At 38.7% G+C, this 20,977-nt stretch overlaps 1 protein-coding gene across 2 annotated transcripts; it reads left to right on the top strand.

Moving 5' to 3' along the window:
• Nucleotides 1-1,430: 1,430 nt before the first annotated feature.
• Nucleotides 1,431-20,027, top strand: LOC133999186 (choline transporter-like protein 2). 2 transcript variants are annotated; one of them, XM_062438372.1, is made up of 22 exons: nt 1,431-1,597; nt 9,909-9,957; nt 10,044-10,117; nt 10,213-10,297; nt 11,286-11,370; nt 11,577-11,690; nt 11,806-11,866; nt 12,091-12,214; nt 12,391-12,474; nt 12,619-12,731; nt 14,325-14,456; nt 14,545-14,644; nt 14,790-14,882; nt 15,178-15,262; nt 15,543-15,805; nt 15,894-15,988; nt 16,292-16,395; nt 16,498-16,571; nt 16,674-16,744; nt 17,222-17,310; nt 17,457-17,541; nt 19,295-20,027. In XM_062438372.1, the coding sequence occupies exons 1-22, from the start codon at nt 1,570-1,572 to the stop codon at nt 19,399-19,401; spliced, it is 2,115 nt and encodes a 704-aa protein (XP_062294356.1). In that variant the 5' UTR covers nt 1,431-1,569; the 3' UTR covers nt 19,402-20,027. The 2 variants fall into 2 exon arrangements, with proteins under 2 accessions (XP_062294356.1, XP_062294357.1); XM_062438373.1 differs by lacking the exon at nt 19,295-20,027 and adding an exon at nt 18,054-19,286.
• Nucleotides 20,028-20,977: the final 950 nt, after the last annotated feature.

The raw sequence follows: 20,977 nt of genomic DNA on the forward strand, positions 1-20,977 counted from the left end.
CTGACAGAATATTTTGCCTTCACAGTGGGTACTTTTTAAATGCCAAAATGAGTCTCTAAGGAGAACCCTCAAAAACACTGAATCCTACATTTGCAATAATGCAACCCAATGACATTATCAAGGTGCACCTCTTTCCACAGGCTGAGAAGTACTCTCTGTAAAAAGTAACCTACACTGCTCTTAATGTGCTATATCAGAAGAATGTCCCTTCAATAGCCTACTACAATATAACAGTACAATCCATGCACCACAATAATATACAGTTCATAATCAAAATCAGAATCATCTTTGTGGCCAAGTAGGTTTACCCTTAAAATGAATTTGACACAGATTTATTGTCTCTCAATGTATTTACACAAAATAACAACCCAACCATGTTGACTATACAGGTGAATCAGTTTCTGTGAACTCTAAACAGGATACAAACAGTGCAAAGAAGTGAAGAGTGCACTGAGTGCTGAGATAAATATTAAATGGCAAAAAAAAGACATGTTACTTTATACAGTATGTGGTTTTGTGCAGTACAGCTAGCCTCTAAAAGGGAACATTCTGCAAAGTGAAACTTGTTTAAAAAAAAAAAAAGCAAAGAAAAAAAAGCCATGCACCTGTGCCTGTTTCTACCCCATATCTCATCTGCCTGATCTTGTTGTTTTTATATAAACATCTTAAACCTTAAACCCAGACTCCACATCTCCATTTTTCCACACTCTCACCTGAACATAAAAATAGGTTCCTGCTCTGGCACCCTGTTGTGATTGCTGCCACATACATACTTTTACTGGAGAAAATGACCTTAATACCTCTTCCACATCTGCAGCCTATAGCAGCTGCCATGACTCACACAGTGCAGAGTTAGACCAGGCAATGTTGGGCCTGTAGATTGAATTATGAATGAATAGATTGTGTGTATAATTAATGTTGTCTTGAATTTCATTGGCCTATAAAAGTTATGCTATGTCAGTGCTTTGCTGCAGCCTTGGTTGTTGAAGCTGAATTTTGATTGTGAATCAGTAATTTTGGACTAACACAAATGATCTAGATGTTATCATCTGATTCTGTAAAAACCCATATGATTTCCATATATTTATGCTTACTGTGTTGGTAAACCCTCATTGTGTATTGCAAAAATCATTCATCCACATCTACACCAATCAAAATTACATTACATATTTGCTAGAAAATTGCTAATTTGCTATCAAATTTAGATTAATTAATTTCGGTGCTTTGTTATTTCTTATTATACAGTCATGGCAGCTCTCTTGACAGTTGCGTCTGTTTAAGTTAACGGTACGAGACGTATCCCTAGAAATATATATATCTCCCGCCTTCCCGTCGCTGATTCGGCGAGCGCCGCGTCAATCAGAAGATGCTGCGCTCTTATTGGTCGGCACTCTTCTCTGAGGAATCTCCCTTTAAACGCTAGACGACAGTGAAGATTTTTGGAGCGGACTTCTCCGAAGTATCCAAATGGACAGAAGCGCCGCACGATAACCTCTGTCAAGCCTGGAAATATGCTGTAGTCGTCGCCTGTGAGCAGCTATTAGCCCCCGGAAGAAACGCTCCTGAATCATGGAACTGGAGGAGAAACAGAAATTTGGTAATTATTTAAAGGCTGCTTCAGTTTATTCGTCCCGGGATAGCTTGTATGTGTGTTGGTGTGTGTGTGTGTGTGTGTGTTACCACTGCGACTTTATATGAAGGGTTAGGCTTGCTCAATAACATTACTCTTGGTAAGAGCGCGAAAAGCTCTGCTATTTACAGCATTTAAAATGTAACGTCTCTTATTTTTAGCGCTTTATTTTAAGTTAACTTATACACATTCAAATATAAACATTAGCTTATCAGTATGAGCAGCTATGAGTTTACTGCGCCTACCAAATGGCAACGCTGCATGAATACAGTTTGTCATGTTTTTAGGAGGCAAGCTGCTGGTTTTTATTGTCAGGGTGTACAATGACCCATTTGAACTGGTGATTGTCCAGTTGCTGCCACATTCCTCAGACTGGTATGGCAGGCAGCTATGTATAGAGCACAGCTTATTAGAAAATACCTCATACATGTGTTTCTATTTCTCAAGCTGCTGCCTTCAGTCTCTCCTGCTGCTGTTTCACACGAGAGACACAGACAAGCCTACATGTTCTTATAATTGAAGTCTATCTGTTTAGTCTTTAAGAAAGTACCTCTATACTTACCCAGATTACCACCCTGGAGTCCAATGCTATGTGGTTGCAATTGTAATGTATACCCTCCTTACCACAAATAACCCTTATAATTGTGTATTCATGGTGACACACCCTGTTGGTATGCTGTGTCTGATGTGCAGATCTTTTCTTTTTTTTGCGAAAGAAGACTTTCCATAAAGGAAGTGAACACAATAGAGAGAAATTAGACTATAAATAATTCACAGAAAGAAAGAAAAAGAAAGCAAACATCAATGTAGGGAGGATGTTTACTCCTGAAAGGCCTTGATTTTTTTTTTTTTTTTTTGGGTCGATAACCTTGTCTTCTGTACACATTGACAAACTAAATGATCTGTTTCAGTTTTGTGTGATTTTTTTAGTTCATATTGCCTTTGAGGAGCATATTAGGTATGTTTAGCTATTGCCAGATGTTGACAAGAAGGAATGAAAAACAACATTTCTCCTAAATTCGTCATTCTTCTCCACACACGCCCTTTCCCTTCCCCACGATGGATCATTTGAATCACGTTACCACCCATTCTGAATGATGCTTTGTGCGCTTTGTAGTCAGAATAACTAAAAAGTCAAGAGTTTTTCACAGATTCAGGCGGTTCGACACGGAGCAGGATGACAAATAAGGAGACACATAATTTTATTTAGACCCGTGGGAGACTTGGCAGCGATGCAATCAAGAGATGACTGTGGTTTGAGATAACAGCCTCTACAAACTTTCAGTATGACACGCACATTAATATTTCTCAGTGTATTGTGAGACTTTAGGCAAGCCAGCCAAAAAAAGAAAAAACAGGCAATTATAAGGATTATTTTCTTTATTGATTAATCTGTTGATTATAGTTGATGAGTTGTTTGGTCTATTAAATGTCAGAAAATTGTGAGAAAAGGCCTCAAATATCTTGTTTAGTCCTGAGCAACAGTCCACAACCCAAAGATATTCAGTTTACTGTCATAGAAGACCAGAGAAACTAGAAAATAAGCACATTTGAGAAGCTTAAATCAGATAATTTGGAAATGTTCTCTTAAAAAATGATTCAAAATAACTGATGGGTTATCAAGATAGTTGCCAATCAATTTCCTGTCGATTAACTATTCAGTTTATTGACCAATCATTGCAGCTCTAAAGATAGAAAATAACTGAAGTGAGCAGGTCTTCAGTGCTATATGTCAGATATGTGAAATGAAACTTGTGGTCAGTGAATTTAACCACTACGTCCAAACTAAAAGTGATTCTATTAATCCCACATCTTCCTCTTATTCTTCTAATTCTTGACTGGGAGTGGTTACCAGGCAACCCGCAGGAACACCTGGAAGTTACCACTTCCCAGCCCAAAAGATAGAGCGACACATAACCCCTCTGTAAAAAAAAAACAACTCATATTTTGGGTTTTTGTACAGATTAAATAAACACGATAGATTGAATTTTGTTTTCGTTGGACTGAGTCTTAAAGCTAAGCTAAGCTAACCGGCTGCTGGCTCCAGACCCCACATTTAAAAACAGACTGGAGATCTAGTTCCAAGCAACTAAACACATTTCCCACAGTGTTTAACTTCTCTTTTTTAACTTTGCACAGGGGGAGAGCTTTTTAGAGGATGCTGTAGGATCGCCCACTGATCCACATGTTGGAGTAATTTCAGGCTGACATTATATATATATGTACATATATATAAAGAAACCTCAATGACAGGATTTGAAGCAGCCATGCCCCGGTGCAGATTGTGTGTAATTACAAGCCATATTTAGGAGAGTGCTTTGAAACGTGATCTCGGGCCTCTGTGACCTTTTCTTTCACGTCCTTGCACTTTATCAAAGCTTACTCGAGCTACATTTGCAGATTTCGCCCTCTTTTATCAATATTTAACTCTAAAATTAAGCTAAAAACATGCCCACCCATTTCCACTTAAATGTGCGTCATCATACCCTAATAACAACCCAAACAGGGTCACGTGACTCTTCTAACAGTCTAGCAGTTCTGCCAACTTTCCGACAAAGGCATGTTCAGAGCAGGCCGAGACTGATTGGCTATTAAGGTCAGGGGGACATTAGGGTGAGGAGGAAGATACAAATACAGAGTAATTTGGATGTTGAAGCAGTGACTCTCCTCTTCCAGTCAGTATTACTGTGTCTGCTGATCTTGACCCGTCTCGCTGACCCTCCTTATTGATGAGGACAGTGTAATTTCCCCAAAAAACGCCTTTGTGTCCGAGAAGGGAACTCACACTTAGAGAAAATGACGAGTGTTTGCTTCCTCTTTGCACTGTAAACCTTCTATTTCTGCCTAATTCTCACAGCTCACTTGTATGAATTAGATCTTGGTTTCACTTTCTCTCGTCCGGGTTACAGAAATAGCAACGTGACAGAAGGAAAAAACAGAGATAACTAATATATGTCAGCTCCTCAGAAGTGGAAGCGGAACCTAGACTGTCTGAGGTCAGGAGGGTCTCTAGAGAACTCACATTTAAAGGGGTTAAATATGTGGGAGGATTATGTAGTGTGGCAGGAGAAGGTTAAAGGTCATGTTTTGATAAACTACCGCAGCTGTTGCGTGAAAATAATGCACGTCCAAATTTTAGAGAATAGAAAGATGTGTTTTTCTGTGTGTGGTTGTGTGTGTGTGTGTGTGTGTGTGCATGTGTGTGTGTGTGTTGTTTCCTTTGCTAGATCTCAGCTTGGACTTAAATGCTCCCCACCCTGCTACTGTAATGACAGACGCAGGAAACAGGCAGAGTGGGCAGCAGCTGTAACCTTTACATGGAATTACAGTCTGCTTACTGTATTGTCAGCCTATGGTATCACAGTGTTTTTCCAGTAGATGTGACCCTTGTATATCCAAACCTTTCTTTAGCCTTTACTTTAGCCACTCACTTTAGCTTTATTTTAGCAGCTTTTCAGACTCAGACCCAACAAGCTATAAAGCGCCAAATAATCCTCCACAGTAGCTAAAATTAGAGTTGAAAAGTTTTTTTTTTTATATAATTGGAACATTATGTCTGGAGTTGAATCCACATTTGGACCGGTCAAACAGCTGGAACAGATCATCTTTTGCAGTCGCTGGGATAAAAGCTGTCATCGTTAGCGTTATAAGTTCCACCTGCGCTTCTGCCAGCGCGCCAAGTCAGCAAATCTGTGGTGAAAAAAAGGTCTTGTTAATTTTAGTTAATTAAAATTCAGCGGTGATACTCTATTCTATAAGCATTTCCAAAATTGTTGCAGGTTGATAAAAATACAAGAACGCGTCTCGGCTCAGCTGGGCTCGGGGTGGGGGTGATATTTTAATTTGGCTTCTGAATACAGGGGGAAAAAGTTGGGGGGGGGGGGGGGGGGGGCACATTAATGCTGCACGATGCACAGTGTAAACAGATTTTTTTTATAGTTTAGTATGGGTATGAAGGGTGGTGGTAAGGAAATGAAGCAGGGAGGCACAGGAACGTCGGGGTGTGTAAGATAATGTCTAAAGTAAATAAATACTGCACCATGAGAAGAAAGACTGGAGGAAGCTGATACAACACATCAAGAATTGGTTGAGTGTCATTTCCAATTATAAACAGAAGCAGAAACTATTATAATATAAGCAGCTCTTAGACTGTTTGTGAGTTCCTATGAAGCATCTCTTTCAAGCACTGTTAAATAATAGATACATTAATACTGTGCTTCTGACGGAAAGACACAAATGCACTATAAAATGTACAATTGTTACTCTCAACTAATGGAAGCTAATGTAGATTAAGGCTACATCTTACAATTTTGTTTATTATTGATTCATCTGCTGGTTATTTTCTCAAGTAGTAGCTGAGTTATTTGTTCTGTATCATAAAGTAGTGAAAAATGCCACTTTATAATTCCCCAAAGTGCAAGTTAACATATTCAAATTGCTTCTTTGGTGTCACAAAGAGTCAGAAACACAAATAATTTCATTTTACTAGCATTTTAAAAAGGAGGACATATTTGCATCTAAGAAGCTGGAACAAGAATATTTTGTATGTTTAGTTTTCGTTCTGCATATGAGCTTCCTCTTTTCTTTTTTTTTTAGTTCTAATCCAGATAGTTTCTCTGTAAATTGGCATCCTTATGAAGACTAAACTGTTAGGCATGTCATGATTAAATCTAATCTCTTACACACATGAGTCAGTGACAAATTGTGGTTGGCTAGATGAGTGATTCAAAAATATCTCAATAACTAGTTTTAAAAGCAGCCTCAGGTTTGTTAAAATGTACATTGTGTTTTGTTGGTTTTATGTCATTACAAATTATATTTGCACCATTTTTTAGTAAAAGTAAGACTGAGTGCTCCTGAAAATGTCAAATGGTGTAACCACAAAAGAATCATAAATATTAAATATTTGATCCACCTACAGTGTATTTAAGTGGACTTATACAAATAATTACTTAACTTAATATAAAAAAGTTATAATGTAAGATCATGCCAAACTAGTTGATATGGTGTTTTATTGAGAATTTAGCATTTTTAAGCAAGTTTAATTATTTGGTACAAAGTTTTTATGGTCACACCACTTAGACATTTTTGCCATAATCCTTATAATTATGCTGGGTCCACAAAAAAAAGAATGTGTGCAAGTTATTCATATGTTTATTTTCACATTTTAGCCCCTTTAAATTTGACTAAATCACATGGACACAACAAAACGTCATTGACCCGTATAGCGGATGCCTTTCTGTTGACAAAGCTTGACTGGTTGCACAGTGGTGGCATTTAACACATTGCAGCAGTTTCTCATTGTCACCACCCTGCTACCCTGTGTCACAAGAACAATTTGTTATTGTTAAACAAGTTACTAATAATCAATTTAGCCTTAACGTCACCTCCCTCCTGTCCAGGCCAATTAAAACACCAGCTCAGGTTATCTCAGTTCATCGGCATAAGCAACAATAGATGGAAGCAGCATTGTATTAATTTGTCGGCTCTTGTGCATCACGTCTGTTGTCATCATCCAAGAAATCTCCTTGAAACCAACAGCCTGTGTTTGAGAGCCACTTCATGAACAAGTTGTCTTGTTTGGGGGGAAAATACAGCAAAAAGCCAAGATGAGGAGTTTCCATGTGAAGTAACGCTGGGCTCCAAAATGGATGGAAACGCTCAGTCACTCTGGCTCCATTTTCAATTTCTGTCAGCATCTGTAAAACATACAGCGTTTGTGGCATTTGAGTCGGTCTGTGGAAAATTTACAATGCAGTAAAAGCAGAAAAAAACAGGAGCTAGTAAAGCACAGCTGTTTGTGCAATACCGCGTAGTCTCCACAAGATGGGAGAAAACTGTGGATGTTTTTTAAACTGCTCCATGAGGAAGTTTAACAGCAATTAGTCGACGTCACAAACTGACATGAAGTCGCTTTACTGCACACTAAAAGTATCCTGCGAGCACACCTGAAGCTAATCATTCCTCCACTTCAGCAGCAGCTACACACACAAGAAAAACAACAACACCGGAAGGCAAGAATTCTCCCCTCCTCATTTTATAGCAAACACATGTTTCTGATAACATCTACACAACTTCTCCTTTTCTTCCTTTTATACAAGCAAGAGTCCACGCCTTCTCTCTGGATGAGGAACACAGGAAAGAGCTGATTTTGGTGGAGGTGGGAGGAGATAGAGGGGAGGGGAGATGCACAGGTGGAGCACAGATTGGAAAAGAGCTCAGTTGTTTTCAGGATAAACAGGGAAGTCTGAAGGCGGGGTTGCCGGCTGTCTCACAGCTATTCTGGGGGGACAGGTTGAACTGGTTCCTCCCCACACAATACCTGCCTCTGCCTCCCGCTCTCATTCCCTTTTATAACAGCTGAAAGAGAAGAAGGAGGGAGCGGTATAAAGGGGGGCTGAAGAAGGAGAGTAACAGAGTTTTTACATTGCAACATTTCACCCAGAAAGGAAATTACAAGATGCCTGAAGAGGGAGAATTTTATGGAAAGCATGGTAACTACTCTACTCTTCTACTTACTTTTAAGTTCTATTTTTAATTCTGAACTCACCTGAAATGACTTGAGTTTTTATTGTTAAATCTGATTTTAAAAAAAGTTTAATCTGTTTGATAAAAATGATCAAACAGTTCAGAGTGAAACCGGAGCGTCAGTATCAGCATGTCGACATTGTGGAGAAAAGTATGGGTGTGTATGTGTGTTTGTGTTGAACCTGCTGCTGGCAACCTCTACTGATTACACAGGTGTGTGTGTGTGTGAGTGTGAGAGTGAGAGCAGGCAGTTCTTTTATCAGTGTTTTTCTGCTCCTGTGCTGTATATATATGTGTGTGTGTGTGTGTGTGTGTGTTTAAGGAGCAGTCAACACAGTCAGTTGCTACAGCTACATGTTTAAGTTAAAGTCTTATTTTTACATGTTTATATTCAAAAGAGAAAAATGTACCAGCATCTTTCCATGTTTATTAAATACAAGCACCTATAGTCAGTCTAACAGGAAGCTGTGACTTCTCTAAGAGCTTGTCTGGTAAATGCTTGCAGCAGCATCGTCCCTCCTGACTGTATACATAATTAATATGCAAAGACGCCACAGATAATATCATCCTCCCTCCGTCTAGACTCAGGATTTAATGCTACATGCTACACATGTACATATATATAAGCATGCTGCAGTAGGAGGGGATTGAAAGACCTGATGAATCTGCCGCGACGTCAATATGTTAGTTAATTTGAATATGAGTCCATCATTTGTGTGTTTCTGAGCTGCTGGCTTTTTAAAAATGTGTTTATTTTTTTTTTTGCTCTTCAACAATAATGTGGTACGCTGCTTTTCTTATTTCCATCCTGGAGAGCACCGCCAGCCAGCTTACTGAAACTTTTATCAATTAATGTTCCCTGATGAGTTTTATGTAGGAGCTGCAGGATGAATTTGCTTAGATAAGATGATAAGATATGAGATGCTCTGTCTTGTGTTTCTGACACGCTGACCTCAAATAACCTTAAGCAAACCCTTTTTCCCCCCTTTTTTGTTTTGAATAATTCAAATCTTTATTTACTTTTTGGAGCATGTCACAGAGCAGATACAGTACAGGATATTTACACATAACATAAAATAAATATGGGTATTAATTAACATATTTAGTCTATTATTCAGTTAACATGCAGCCAAAGTTGAACCCATGTCTCTGTTGTTCCCTCCTCCCACACACACACCAGTAATTCTTCCCAACATGTGCTCAGGTGAATCACAAGAATCACATAACTTTATCAAAATGACATAATTCTTTTACAAGGATTTTTTTCTGAGTGCTTTGTTTTAGCTTGAGGAAGAGATTGTTTTTAGCATTCAAAAAGTCCACAATCAGCTGTCAGTCAAGTCAGCTTTGACATAAATTTACTTTCAGCATGACATTATTGCCTCAACTAAATGCACTACACTAAATGATTTAGGCCCTTCTAGTGGTTGTGTTGTGTTTGCCTCTGCTTAGTCAGCAGGGAGGAATCTGTCATGTTGCCTGAAGGGAAAAGTCATCTGACAGAAGTGTGGGCGGATGACCTCGGCCGCACTGTTTCTTAACCTTTTATAAATCAGCTCCTTTTATTTTATACGGGCTGCTCCTTCATGACTCAGTAGTGAAAGCAAGGTGCATGAGCAGCTAACACACACAGGATCTCAGAGGTGTCATGTTTCAGTTGCAGGGGATCTCTCGCTAAGCAACAATGTCAGAAGTCTCAGTGCTGACTGAGTGATATATGTGCTTCTTTTTTTCTTTCTTTTATTAACAGGCGAGCCGAGGAAGTATGACCCGACCTTCAAGGGCCCGATCCACAACAGGTGAGACAGAGGTGTGATTTTACCAAAACAAACAAGAGTCCATAGAGTTTATTTCAACCCTCCAACCTTTGCTGTCTTCATTCCAGGGGCTGCACAGACATTGTGTGCTGCATCCTCTTCATCCTCGCCATACTGGGTTATATTGCAGTGGGAATACTTGGTAAAACAGCACTACAATTTGGTTTACTTGTAAAAACACAACCCAAAATCTACCTATAAAAAGACAACTTTATGTACTATTTTTTGTGCTTGAAGCCTGGTCCCAAGGTGACCCCAGGAAGGTGATCTACCCCACAGACAGTCGAGGCCAGTTTTGTGGGCAGGCCGGCACCCCACTTGAGTGAGTTGCTTTCCAAATATATCTGATTGTAACTCTGCTGGACATGAGCTTCTTCTTACTTTGATAATATGCACACACACACACATACACACAGACACACACACAGAGCTTCCATGAAAATCAAAATGCTATACACTATTTTGCAGTACTGCATGCTTTATTTTGCTTTATGAGCTATCTGTCCTTGTTATCAGGGTGGTGTCTTAGGCTGTTCCCAGTTTCCTCCAACAGATAAATCACCACAGAAACCAAGTATACAAAAGTTCATCATAATAACCCCTACAAAACAATTCATCACTCTTGCATACAAAAATAGCAAGAGAAATATAAATGACCAATAAATGCAAAACATATAATATTACAACCATATTTTTAGAACATTCTCTAGGTAATAAATCCCTCATCTTAACCCATCAATTGGTTACAATAATAAAATAAATAAAAACATTTAATATCCATTTTTCAACAGTAGGCAACACATTCTGAATTCTCACAACTCATTAAAAAAAAAAAAAAACAATTCTCAAATCTTTTCCATCATTTAACATTTATGAAAGTCAGTCTGTGGTTCAACCTATCACATCCATCAGAAAACAAGTGCATTGACACATTTATAATCCAGCAGACTCGCTAAAATCTAGTTACTCATTTCTAACACTCTCTGGCTTAAATTATCAAATATATAAATCCAGAACTGGAGTAAGTCCCCTCTCTTCTTGATAAACATGCCTTGTCAGCTCTTATATATTAAAGGAAATGTAATCTTGTAATCACACCAGAAACTTTGTGGATAACAGTCCATTTGGAGGACGTCTTGTTATCACAATCAAAATGATATAATTCTTTACAGAAAAGCTGAAGTGACTGTTTTACCCAAGAGTAACAGGTTCCTACTTTAACGCTTCTCTCAGCCTCGATTTCAGTGTTTGCTTCCTCTGACTTTTTTGTGTTGTAAAGTTTTGATGCACTTTTTTCCTGCCTTCAACAGGAAGAAGCGGCTGTTGTTCTACTTCAACATCATGAAGTGTGCCAGCCCCATGGTGCTGCTGGAGTTCCAGTGTCCGACCACACAGGTGAGAACATCACTCTTCTCTTTTCTCATGTTGCCAGATGTTACTTCTGTTTCTCCTTTTTTTTTTTTTTAAATTTTATAACTACAATCTGAAAATGGTCTCGGCTTTAAATCTTCCTGATGTGCTGCATTTTTTTTATCCAAATCCTGACCATTCCATGTTTTTCCTTCATTTTCTGCTGGATTTGTTGTTTTGTCCTTTTTTAGATGTGTGTGGAGAAGTGCCCTGACAAGTTCATGACGCTGGTCAAAGCCTACCACAACAAAAATGACTTTGACTACTACAAGAACTTCTGCAAGGAGGGGGTGACTAATACAATGGTAGGTTTTAAATGTTGAAGTCATGCTGGTAGTCTTTTTGGTGATGGATTAGATATATATAGATTGTCAAAAGCTTTTCACACACCTTATCATCTGTGGATAATCTGTGTTTCAGGGTATACCACAAATCCTGAAGTTGGGTCTGTGTCCTGCCATGCTGATCCCCAGCAAACCCTGTGAGTTGAATCTCTGTTCATTATGTGTCAAATGTCCTACTTTCTTCTTTCTCTCTTTGCTCTGTCTGTCTTGCATTTTACACTTATAATCTTATCCAGTGCAGATCTGTAAAGAGTAAAAGTGTATTTTGTGAGATTTGTATTTTCAATTGTTTTTTTGTCTTATATTTTTTTAGATTGACCAGCTGTTTTAAATGTTTGTCTTTCATTCTGCTGTCCTCCAGTCACCCGCAGGTGCTTCCCCGCTTTGGGCCTGAAAGGAGGGGCGATAACTGTGGGTAACAACACTCATTTTGAAGATGAAACTGGAAAAATGAGAGATGCCAAAGATCTTGTGGATGGAGTCAAGTGAGTACCTCATTAGAACGATTGTGATACAGAATAAGGCTGATCCTTCATAGCTGCTTGAAATAGCTGTGATAAGTTTTGTGATTTGCTCCGACCTGCCACATTCAACCACATATTAACTGAATAAGGAGCTACAGAGTGCTTTAACAGATAAACACACCGTAATCTTTCCACAGGAATGCCACTGTGGTCGTTGAAGCTCGCCAGACGGTTATGAAAATCTTTGAGGATTACACGCAGTCCTGGTACTGGATCCTGATGTAAGTCTCCAACCCAGCATTTACAAATCTGCTTCCCGCTTCTCGTTCACTTTGATGTAGTTTGTCTTTTGAAGAATGAAACATCCGCTGGTTTCACTGCTCACTTTCTTCTCACGCCTTCCACTCTTCCCCCTCTCTCTTTAGAGGCTTGGTTATTGCTATGCTAACCAGTCTGCTCTTCATCGTCCTCCTGCGCTTCCTGGCAGGGATCATGGTCTGGGTGATGATTGTCTTGGTGATATTGGTCATAGGATATGGTAAGGGTTGAAAAAACACCTAAGACTTCTGTCATTATCATACTCAATTCAGAATGGCTCAGCACTACAGGGCCCTGGTCCAGAAAGCAAACTCTGAACCTCAACTCAACTCTGAGATGGTGTTTGGTTCCAAAACAAGTGATCCAAGTGAAATCAATCTATTCTGAGTTTGTTAACTCTGATGTTGTGTCCCAATTATGTACAAGATACTAATAGTATACAGTATATACTATATACAATCTTTATAAAATACAGTTCTTAGGACATTACAACAGGAAATGATGCAACACCTGTGCTGTCAGACTTGAAACCATTAATGCATAATTAGAATTGAATACAGGGTCAGGGTGGAGCTCCATTCATTCCTATGAAAGTTGCTCTGTAATGCAAGTCACAAAAGCCTTTTGCTGTAAAGAAACTACTAAGATGAAAACATACTGCATGCATTCTATAGGTTCGATGCACTCAAAGAGCATGCTCACCAGGGACTCCTGCTGGCCAAGACAAGTAACTCCTAGTTTAGTCCTCCAGTTAATTTGAATGGAAATAAAACAAGTCCAACTTTCCAGAAGTTATCAGTCTGAATGGATCATATTCATACAGTGAAACTGGCCATTTTGCAGGGTTTGTGACACTTGTATGATTATGTGGGGTAAAATGCTTTGTGGTCCCCTGTTGGACTTAGAAGTTGCAATTACAGTTTGGCCACTATGTAAAAATTGGCTCAAAGCCTGGCACACTTCCTGGGGGCTTCAAACTGCAACCAAAGAATGCCACCACCAATTAAATTTCACAAAGAATAAAGAAAAAAAGAATTGCTTGTTTTTTTTCTTTGAGATGTTTCTGGAGCTTTTTAACCACATTAAATGATTAGTTTAAATGTTTTTCAGCTGCAAGCAGCTCATCTATTTCCTTTGTGCAGTGCATTGTGGGAGGATAGTGTGCTGCTTGGACTGAGTGTGTAGTGTGATTTTTAGACACAGCTTGAGTTAAATGCTTGCATGGTGAATGGAAAAACACCATCATCCATGGAGCTCAAAGGGAAGGGCCTCCAGTGTAATCCAATGCTATGTGTGTAGGCGGATTGTGTGCATATAATAGGCCAACCCCAGTAGTAATTTTGATTTGCAGTTAAAAAGGTTTTAAAACTATGAATAGGTTTTAGTTTAGATGTCTATTTAACATATTTATCTTAGTTCACCAGTGTTTAATGGCTATATTTCACTGAATGTTGTTAAAAACTGTCCCCTTTCAACCACATTTAGTCTTTAGCTCCAACAAAATCCTGCTCACTCAGGACTGTTCCCAGGAATATTCACATTTAATGTCCAATAGGATATGATCATTATGGATAACTATAAGATAACTATGATAAACCTGCTTTCTGGAACAGACCCTGGTGTTCTTTCAGGCCTTGAAGAAACTTCTCTGATGTTTGCTGTCCAAAGCTGTATTTTCTCATACATAGTCATGGAAAGGGGAGCTGTTGAACATGGCTTCCCTTTTTCTTTTTAAACAATAAAGTTGCTAACCACTGCCTTTTTAATAAATGTCATTTCTTTCTGTTCTAATGTGTTTATTATTGCTGGTCAGGTATCTTCCACTGCTACATGGAGTATGCTCACCTGAAGGGACATGCAGGCTCTAATGTGACTCTACAACAGCTGGGCTTCCAGGCAGACTTTACAGTCTACCTGCAGATTAGACAGACCTGGCTGGCCTTCAGTCAGTACACAGTACACACTCTACATGTTTATAGTTATTGCTTTATATTTGGGACACCCTCATGACCACTCCACCTTTCTCCTTTCAGTGATTATCCTCTCCATCCTGGAGGTCATCATCATCCTCCTGCTCATCTTCCTCAGAAAGAGGCTCCTCATTGCCGTTGCTCTCATCAAAGAAGCCAGCAGGTCAGACATGACATTAGAGCTGAGAGGATGGGTTAAGAGTGCAAAAACAGATCAATAAATGTTTAGATGTTAAATTATTAAAAACAACCTTTTAGAGTGAGTCGTAGTAATGGACTAAAATGCGCTGCTGTTGTTGTGTTCACAGAGCTATCGGACACGTGATGTGCTCCCTTTTCTACCCGTTGTTCACATTTGTTCTCCTGGCCATGGTCATCGCCTACTGGGCAGTCACTGCTGTGTATCCTTTCAACTCAGTTACTCAATGTTACAATTAATCAGGGCTTACTGTAGTCACAAACCTAAAGGCACCTTTTGGTATGCCCTGTCACTATCATGGGGATAGCAGGCAGACAACATGAATACTCAGGTAGAGAAAGTGGACAATTCAGTTTCTGTGTGCAACTGTATGAAGCAGAAATTACACATCGACATGGACCTGAGGAGAGGAGTGTCAGCTGAATTTGATATAATGTAAGGTATCGTCATGGTTCTTTAAGTTGTTCTGATTGTAGTCCTTGACAAATACTGATCAGTTTCTTGTCTACCTCGAATGAACCCATCTACAAAGTCTTCAATGAGTCGGTATGCGAGTACTCAAGACAAACTTGTGAACCAGCAGTAAGTTTTCTCTTTTTATATCTCTTTTTTAATCAGGCAGTTCTTTATCTCCCTGCACTTCCTGAACAATCTTTATTTAGTCAATCTGTTGAACCCCGATTCTTCACTTTAGCTTTGAGGATGTATTTTTCGAATCGTCACAGATTCACCATTTCCTTTAAAGCTATTTGGTGCCCAGATTACATGAATATTTATGTTTGCATCGTCCCATTAAATAGAAATATTCTGGATTTCCACTGTGTGCATACAGTCTCTCACTATAACCTGTATCTGTGCTCAGAACTACACGACCAGTTCTATGAAAAAAGAGTGCCCTGACTCTGAGTGCCTTTTTGCCTTCTACGGTGGAGAGACCGTTTACCACAAATACCTGATCGGTCTGCAGTTCTACAACGTCTTCCTCTTCTTCTGGTGTGCCAACTTCGTCACAGCCCTAGGACAGATGACGTTGGCCGGGGCCTTTGCCTCGTACTACTGGGCCTTTGTCAAACCAGATGACATGCCTGCCTTCCCATTGTTCTCTGCCCTAGGGAGATCTCTCAGGTGTGTATGACTTACGTGGTACATCCAACATCCATGCTACATGTTTGTTTTCTTCATTATTCCACATGAGATTTGTACCTTGTTTTAGGTATCATACAGGAACTTTGGCGTTTGGCTCCCTCATCCTCTCAATCGTTCAGATCATCAGGGTTCTCCTGGAGTATCTAGACCACAAGCTGAAAGGTTTGCTACTTTTGTGGAGTACAATATCATGTAGATGTCTGCTCATGGCTACAATCTGTAGTTTGGATAACATAGAGACCTGAATAAAGCCTTAACCTTGGACAGAGCTGGTAGGGTTTACTCTTATTGGGACAATTCACTTCGCTTTAAAAATGTCAGCGATGTAACACAGAATTTGTTAGGCAGCACAGTGTTTCTTTCTGATAGTTTTAATTAATGAACCAAATTGCAACTAACCTGTTAATGTCTAATGCTTCTTTGGGGATAATGGCTCACTTAACCTGTCAATTATATCATTCACAGGAGCCCAAAATAAGTTTGCCAAGTTCCTGTTGTGCTGTCTGAAGTGCTGCTTCTGGTGTCTAGAGAAATTCATCAAATTCATAAACAGAAATGCCTACATTATGGTGAGTTGCCCATTTACTCCCTGACATTATTTAAACAGAAACACCATGTATCATTTGTAATGTTTGTTTGGTTTTAATGTAATGAGTGTATTTGGCCTCTAGGTGGCAATATATGGCAAAAACTTCTGCACATCTGCTAAAGATGCCTTCTTCCTACTCATGAGGAACATGATCAGGTAAGTTTAAAAGCTGCAAATATATCTTTTTATTTACTTATCATTTTTTAGTCTCTCCTTTTTTTGTGTGCAAAGGATAAATGATTGTTTTTAATCCTCCAGGGTGGCAGTCTTGGACAAAGTGACAGATTTCCTGTTGTTTTTGGGGAAACTGCTCGTTGTTGGGCTTGTGGGTGAGTCTGTTTATGTATCTGTCACTCTTCTCATATTACATATTACTGTCGTAATAAATAAGGCTTCAAAGACTCATTATTAGATTAATGTGTATTTAACTACTGTATTTAACTGTACAGGTCATTATAATGAGCTTATACATAGTCTGTCACTGTGAAAAAATAGAACATTTTGAATTCTACATGGAGTTTAGACAATATACTAGTAGTGTGTAATAATTACACTGACTGAAAAAGGCTTTGATATACAAATGACACATGTTTTCTTAATGATCTTAACTGCAGTTGACAAATGTGCAATAGCGAGCATTTTGACATTGGAATACATTGTATGTAATGCCTGGGATATGAATACAGTGGATGTCTGAGATTTTAATATTTAAGTAAAATCCACATAAAGTGAATAGTAAGACAAGTCACAGCAACTATTTATTAAGAATCATGCTAAAACGTTTGTCTTTGCTGTTGTTTCCACAGGTATCTTTTCTTTCTTCTTCTTCTCTGGGAGAGTGAAGGCCTTTGAGAATACAGCTCCCAATCTCCACTACTACTGGGTACCTATCCTGGTGAGTGTGCTGCTGCTTCTGTTCAGGAAAAACTACTTAAATGTTAACAAAAACAGAACAGAACTAGGGTGTAATTTAGTTTTTTGTGCTGATCCATTATGTGGCTCTTTGGCCTTGTGTGTTTATGGTTCTTGTGTCCTCCTCAGACTGTGGTGGTTGGCTCCTACCTCATCGCCCATGGATTCTTCAGTGTTTACTCCATGTGTGTGGACACCCTGTTCCTCTGTTTCTGTAAGTCCGGCATCCATGTGTAACTTTTTAGATTGTGTCAGATGGACTCCACAGAAAAGAAACAAACATTGACAACATGTTGCAACAGATCGGATGTAAATTGCAAATCTTGAATCAAATCTTTCCTCACACTTCCTGAATTCTCACTTTGCTTTTCGGTGTTGGGCTGTCACTAATTGTAAACTGCATGAACATGGTGTTCCACACTTTAAACTTTAACCATTTCAAAGTAACAGTCTGTGGCTTACAGTGTGTTAATCTGAAAATTGCTGCTGCTTGGAGTTAAACTATAACTTTGATAATAAGAAATGCTTGTGGGTGCCTTTGCTTGCTTGCAATTTGACTTTCTTTCTCTTTTTGTCTCTCCCTTCCTTTTTATCACGTCCCACAATCCATCACCTCTCCTTCTCATTCCTCCTGGCCCTGTAACACCTTTTTAAAAAACTTTATTTCAACGCTGATTTTCTTTTCCATACATTAACATGCACAAATACAAACACACATACAATAAGGCGAAGACCTGGAGCGCAATGACGGTTCAGTGGAAAGGCCTTATTACATGTCCGCAACTCTCCATGAGATTCTGTCGCAGAACAAGGCTGAGGATCCATCTTCATCTTCTGCTCAGCAACATGATGATGAAGACGTCCAGGCGAAGGAGCAGCAGACTCAGGAGGACGCAGCTTAGACAGGAAGAGTTTTTTGAACAAAGACGCCCAGATTGGTCACTTAATTACAGGCACAACAAAATCCATGCAAGACTTTTTTTTTAAATAACTTAAGTTTTATTAAATTTAAAAAAGGACTGAGCTGGTACTTTGTTTTTGCCCATTTGGGACATTCTCCTTTTGCACTAAACATGTCACATCCTGTCACAGAGGCAGATGGTAGTTTCAACTACTGAACTCAATGCCTGAAGGTGGCAGCAAAGCTCCTTTACTCACAACTGAGTGGTGCATAATATTATCGGTCTTTCAATACGAGGAGACATGGGATAGCATTTGTTTTCTTAATTGGACTTGAAGCATGTCTCAAATAGTGAGCTCTGTCTAATGTGCACAGAAGTACTGTATGTGGGTAATTAGTTGCATGATTAATGAAAAGTTGATGATATTTAGTTAGTTTAGAAAGTTTCTCAGTTGTGCTTCTGCCTTTTTTTTTATCCTCCCTCTCCTCTCACTGCCACTGACCAATAGAAACTTGAAGCCATTCATGTGCCTAATTTACAGTGCTAATGTTGGATTGTACATTTTGACTTAAAAAATGTAAGGGTATTTAATTGTTTACAGTTTTATGCAATCAGAACCACACGATGATCAGAGCTACTTCTTTTAGTATGCTGTACTATGAATGCACTTTAATTTATGTTCACACTAAGCCATAACAGATTAGTGTTTGTATTAATGAAAACTGGTGTTTTTTTAAAAACTATACAGCAGTATAGTTTTACATTCAGTACCTCTTAACACAAGAATGTGTGTTTGGCAGTGTAGCTGCTTTAATAAACAGTATTTGATATCATAGTGAGTCTCCACTGTATATAATGAAAGAATTTAAATGATGTGGTGGTGTTTTTTGCATGTTGGTGGTGAGTGAACTATGTACAGTATGTTTGTTTAATGCAAATAGATACCTTTCTGCAGAACTGGAAACAAGCCTAGTTATCTTATCCAGATATGAACATTTGTTTGAAAAGAAAGCTGTGGTTCCAGTTGCCTCAGTTTAACGTCATTTTTATTTCATCTCCTTTCAGTGGAGGATCTTGAGAGGAACGATGGCAGTCCAGAGAGGCCCTACCTGATGCCCGAGAGCCTCCGCAAAGTCCTGAACAAGAAGAATAAGGCTCAGCCAGCTGAGTAGAACACTTCTCTAACAAGTGCTTCTGTAAGCAGTAGAGATGCAAAGACGTTTTATGACAGGTGATGAGCACTTGTGTCATTCTTTTTATTTTGTTACAACCAAATGTTTTATAAGCCCAGTCCAAAATGTGTTGTCCCCTCAGGTCTAAAAAGGGCTTCACATTCACACACACACCTCTGTTTCTCTGTAGAGACGCTTTCTAATGATGTCGTATTCAATTTAGAATTTTGTAGATTTTTTAAATTTGAGATTATTCATTCATATTCAGTCAATATCCAAACAAGCTTTTTAGGGCGTTTGTAAATTTTTTGTTTTATCATTTATAATTCTAGCATGTATTATTTTTTATATTTGACTGTTATATGAAGGTATGCTTAACGGCTTTCAACGTTTCAAAAATCTTTGCGCTTTTATCGCTGTTTTTATTTTCAAATGTGTAATCATGTAATATATGAATATGAATGAAGTATTTAACCTTATTGATACCAAAGCCATTGCACTGTTACTTATGCATATTTGAGGCCTTATCTTCATTTACAGGCTTTTACATAAAACATCTGATGTTAATGATTATATTTCAGTGCTTATTCAATGAGGATGTTTTTGAAATAAAACATAGTTTTGTACAGCACTGTGTAAAACTGTCTCTCCTTTAACCCTTCAGTCAATTCCATCTATAAGCTTACAACAAAGTGTGTGTGTGTGTGTGTTCAGGTCACTGACGAATGCATGCATGCAATATTAAAATTCCAAAACAGCTGTTAACATATTTCATTTAATCTGATCCAGTTGTAGAACAAATTCCTTTGTGGATGAAAAGATAATATTTGTCATAGTCCTGCGCTACCGTGTCTACAAAAATCTAATCAAATATGACATATGGGGGTGTATTATGAGTAACTATTGTACTGTAGCTCAAGGTCATAACACTTGACATCAATCGTAGAATAATTGCATGTTGTTCAGTTATTCATTGCGTGACGCAAGCATTTAATATAATGAAAAGTTTCAACGTTCTTTCTCAACCTGGAAATCACCAGCTGACAAAACAATCCCACCTCAAGATCCATTTACAAGCTGTTCTGGAGCTTTCAGTTGTATATGACCTTCATGAGCTGATAGAATTTGATCATTGTTGTGGAATTGCAGATGTTCAAGTTTACTTCCCCCAGGTTTTCAGTAAGAGGCATGTGATCATTCCTTGTGTTCAAGCTTCCTTCCACTGTTGCAGAAACAAACCCAAAATACTACAATTAGATCAAACTTGATCGTGTTTTATCACAGAAATGTCTTTACAAAGATGCTCTGCTATAAAATGAACAGAAAACACAAATGAATAGATGGAAGTGAAACACAATATTACAAAGGGAGCTGCAGTGCGTTCCACTCCATTGCCTCAAATACACAGGTACATACCTCATAAACAGGTATCCACACCTGCAACACGACATCGCTTACCAGCAGCATTCTTTTAGCGTGCATGATCCCAAATGTACATCTGCTGTACTACGTTTGACCATGAGATGGCGGTAGTGTGCTCAGTTAGTCCATTCTCAGTGCAGTTCATTCAGTACAG

This window comes from Scomber scombrus, chromosome 18 (assembly GCF_963691925.1).
Source record: "Scomber scombrus chromosome 18, fScoSco1.1, whole genome shotgun sequence".
Taxonomy (NCBI): Eukaryota; Metazoa; Chordata; class Actinopteri; order Scombriformes; family Scombridae; genus Scomber; species Scomber scombrus.